We start from the raw sequence: 4,620 nt of genomic DNA on the forward strand, positions 1-4,620 counted from the left end.
AGGCTAGCACATTTTTTCTCTTCAATACATAGTTCGTGAGACGGTCCAGAGTTGTTCTAGCGTGGATATCAGTAGAGGCAGGATGACTGGACTGCTTAAGGGCTGACCATCCTCAAACAACGCTGCAGGGAGACGCCGCTTGGATTAAGGTAATCCTAAAACCCTACTTCTAGTACATCATACGTAAAATCTAGGGTGATTCCTGGATGGTTTTAGGGAAAATTTTTTTATTTTTTCGCTGCGTAGTATCCCTAAAACCCATCAGTGGTATCAGAGCCATCCCTAAGAATTTTACGTATGATTTTAGGCAATTTTGGATTCATGGATTAATATTGCTAATTGGATTTAATTGAATATGCGAAATTATGGGAAAATCAACTTTTGTTTTTCAAGAAAAAAAAAAAGGGTTTTCATGAAAGCTTTTGAAAACCTGGTTTTTGAAAGCTTTTGAAAGCCGCGGCCGCAGTCGCAGGTTTTCACAAGCACCTGGTTTTTTTCCTTTTTCCCCTTCTTTCGTGGATTTGGGTCACCCATGGTCATAGTTGATCATCTGCAAAAGTTGCAGGATGATCATTGGACCAAAAGAAAAAAAAAAAAACCGACATAGCAAGTTTGCGTTTGCAAACCTGCGGTTGCTGCGATGTTGCGGCTGCAAGGGCTGCCGCCAGCTGCTGCTGCCATGTGAGGCCATGGTGGTTTTCCTTGGTGGCAGTGGGAGGTTGTACGCCTGGTAGTAGTTGCTGGGTAAAAGAGCTATGAGCTCTTTGGAACAAAAACGCAGCAAATTTGCTGCAGGCATCAGCATGGGCGCAGCAGCCTCCTCCTCATGGTTGCTGCCCATGATCTGCGGTGGCTGCTACCAGGAGCCGCTGCCACTGGTGGTCAGTACAGACTCCAGTGGTGGTGGCTGTTGCGGTGGTAGCTCCGCAAACCAGCAAACAGGCGCGACAGCAGCAATCAAGCACGGGAAAACTTTGCACTTTGAGGATGCAGCCGAATGGTTGTTTCCAGTGAACGCCCTGGTGACTGCCGCTGGGAGTTGCTGCCGTTGATGGTCAGTGGAGACCTCAGCGGTGGTGGCTGAAGTCCAATGGTAGCTGCCGGTGGTGTCCAGTGGTTCAAGAAAAATTTTTTTTTTCTCCCCTTAAAGCTTGAAGTTTTGAACTTTTGGAAATCTTCTGAATTAAATCCCATTTTAATTGTTAAAATGTATTATGGAATCATTTATTTCATATATTATTAGGTTGGGAATTAATTTAGAACTAATTTGATTAATTTGAATTATTTTCCCATTCTTTCCTCAAATTAGTTGAGGATAAAGTTGACCTAATAAAATTTAATTTTACCAATATTTCTTGCGTATGCATGGACCCAAAATTTGTTTGGGACCTTAGGAATTAAATCCAATTAATCCATGAATTGAGATTGCTTATTTTACATGCTTTTCTTTTATTTAAAGTTGTTTAAATTGTGAAAATGCATGGTGGATGGTTGTGGATATAGTACGCAATATGATTGTGGTATTTTGGATGGTTACAATCATTCTAAGATTGAATGGTTGTAATTAATTTTAAAATAGGGCCTGCGTGTCCTGCCTTTCTTATTTTCTAATTGTAAATTCTTTTCTCATCTAAATTCCCCTCGAATGTAACTCGGGGTTTCTTCTATACTATTTGTAATGTACAATAGATAGGAATAGATGATAGGAATTTATATTATTTATATAGAAATTGTTACTTTGAAAAGAAGAAAGGAGGCATACTACAACGAAGGGGTTCGTCGCGGTATTAAAGGTTTTAGTCTCATGCTAATTTTCCTAATGGCCGGGGAAATTAGTCTAGGAATATCCACAACCATCCACGATTTAAATTCATGTGTATAAGTTTGATATGGTTATATGCATGTTGATTGATGAGACCAAATGAGCATTTTTTCCAAATTTTTTAATTATAAAATACTTTTGGAAAAAGAGACAAATCCCTCAATGATAATATTAAATCAATAAAATGCCTTCCATCATTATAGTAAGAAATTAGAGTAGTTATTAAGTGCTAGCTTGTTGGGATTCACCCAAGGCTGCCTTACTTACTACGTGTTTTTACTATGAGAAATGTTCTCAAGAATGATGGGTTTGATTTAACTAAAATTATGATTTGTTGGGATTCACTCAAAATCATTAATTTTAGAGGCAAGTGTTGGGTTGATCCATAGAGATTTAACGTCAAGAGTTGACACCCAACTGATCTAGGAATTACAATAAGTTGTAATTGGTAAAAGTACCTACCTTTCATAATTATTTTCGATTTGTTGGGACACACTCAAGGTCGAAATAAATTTAAGATAGGATCCTAGCCACTATGGAATTTTAGAAATTCCTGATTCAATTTTAGAGGGTAATTGATTTGAAAAATTAGTGGAAATAAAATCATAATTTTGAAGTTTTATGATTTTATTAAACAAAACATTTTTCTAACAAATTCTATCTTTCATTTTGTTGTAGAATGAGTAACAATTTGAGCCTTCGCACTATTCTTACTGATTGCAAACTCAACGACACGAACTTTCTTGATTGGCATCGTAACGTCCTTATCGTTCTCACTCATGAGAAAATTGAGTATGTACTTGATGGTCCAATGCCTCAAGAGCCTGAACCTACTGCACCTGCTGCTGTTAGAAATACTTATAAGAAACATAAGGATGACAATAGGGAAGCTTCATGTATCATGATAGCTTCCATGACTCCTCAGCTTCAGCAGCAGCACATGAACATGGGGGCGTATGATATTGTACAACACCTGAGAGAGTTGTTTGAACAACAATCAAGGACGGTTAGATATGATACCTCTAAAGAATTGTTCAGGTGCAAGATGGCAGAGGGAGCACCTGTTGCTCCGCATGTCTTAAAAATAATTGGGCTAATTGAAAAATTTTAAGATGGATCAGGAGCTGAATGTTGATTTAGTGCTCCAATCTCTGCCAGATTCTTTCTCACAGTTTGTTATGAACTATCAGATGAACAATCTGCAGCACACTTTGCCTCAATTGTTGAATGTGCTGAAAACTGCTGAGAAAGAAATCAAAAAGGGAAAAGGCTCTAATGGTGTGCTTGTCGTTACTTCATCTAAGAAGAGGAAGAGGCAAGAAAAGGGATTTAAGAAATCCAAGAACAAGCCCACCCAAAAGCCCAAAAAGGCAAAGGCGGACCAGTCCAAAGCAACTTGCTTCCATTGTAATCAAACTGGACATTGGAAAAGGAACTGCAAGTCATACTTGGAGAGCCTGAAGCAAAAGAAGCTTGCTGAAGCTTCATCATCAGGTACATATATGATTGAGATTAATGTGTCTACTTCCAAATCAGACTCTTGGGTATTAGATACCGGATGTGGTTCTCATATTTGCACATCTATGCAGGGTCTAAGGGACAGTAGAAAGCTGGGAAAAGGAGAAGTCACCCTACGTGTGGGCAATGGAGCAAAAGTTGTTGCTTTAGCTGTAGGGACTTATTATATCACTTTACCCAGTGGATTGATTTTAGAATTATTAAATTGTTATTGTGTTCCAGCACTTACTACAAACATCATTTCTATTTCCTGTTTGGATTTAAATGGGTTTCGGATAACCCAGGAGAATAAATGTTGTTCTTTTTCTAAAAATGGTGTGTTTTATGGTTCTGGAAGTTGGAATAACGGTTTATATATTCTAGACCTTGATCATCAAATTCTCAGTGTGAGTGAAAAAAGAATGAGAACAGATAAACTAAATAAAACCTACCTCTGGCACTGTAGGCTTGGTCATGTAAATGAAAAACGCATCTCCAAGTTATACCAACATGGATACTTGGATTCATTTGATTATGAATCGTATGATACATGCGAAGCTTGTTTACTTGGCAAAATGACCAAAATGCCCTTTACTGGAAAAGGGGAACGAGCCAGTGATTTACTTGGGCTAATACATACTGATGTATGCGGTCCAATGTCGATCACTGCTAGAGGTGGTTTTTCATACTTCATCACCTTCACAGATGACCATTCGAGATATGGTTACGTGTATTTAATGAAATACAAATCTGAATCTTTTGAAAAGTTTAAGGAATTCAAGAATGAAGTAGAAAAACAAACCAATAAAAGTATTAAAACACTACGATCTGATCGTGGTGGAGAATACTTAAATGACGAGTTTGGAGTTTATTTAAAGGATAATGGAATAGTTCCACAATGGACTCCTCCAGGTACACCACAGTTAAATGGTGTATCTGAAAGGAGAAACCGAACCTTATTGGATATGGTTCGTTCTATGATGAGCCACTCAAGTGCCCCAAAATCGTTTTGGGGATTTGCATTAGATGCAGCCTCTTATACTCTTAATAGAGTACCCACTAAAGTTGTCGACTCCACACCATATGAGATATGGAAAGGAAAAAAACCAAATCTGTCTTACATGAAGGTTTGGGGCTGCCCAGCTTATGTGAAGAGGGCAGAGTCAGACAAGCTTGAAGCTAGATCTGACAAATGTTTGTTTGTAGGGTATCCAAGAGAGTCTATAGGATACTATTTCTACAATCCAATTGAGCAAAAGGTGTTTGTCTCAAAACATGCTATTTTTCTAGAGAAAGAATAT

At 38.1% G+C, this 4,620-nt stretch overlaps 1 protein-coding gene across 1 annotated transcript; it reads left to right on the forward strand.

The window, feature by feature from the left end:
* The first annotated feature begins 2,501 nt into the window (after positions 1 to 2,501).
* Positions 2,502 to 2,933, forward strand: LOC113779464. Its single transcript, XM_027325045.1, has one exon. The coding sequence runs from the start codon at positions 2,502 to 2,504 to the stop codon at positions 2,931 to 2,933; it is 432 nt and encodes a 143-aa protein (XP_027180846.1).
* The last annotated feature ends 1,687 nt before the right edge of the window (positions 2,934 to 4,620 follow it).

Source organism: Coffea eugenioides, chromosome 8, assembly GCF_003713205.1.
Source record: "Coffea eugenioides isolate CCC68of chromosome 8, Ceug_1.0, whole genome shotgun sequence".
In the NCBI taxonomy this organism is placed as follows: Eukaryota; Viridiplantae; Streptophyta; class Magnoliopsida; order Gentianales; family Rubiaceae; genus Coffea; species Coffea eugenioides.

What these genes read in the sequence shown, in the direction of transcription:
- LOC113779464 (XM_027325045.1), top strand. Translation starts at nt 2,502, where the DNA reads ATGAGTAACAATTTGAGCCTTCGCACTATTCTTACTGATTGCAAACTC.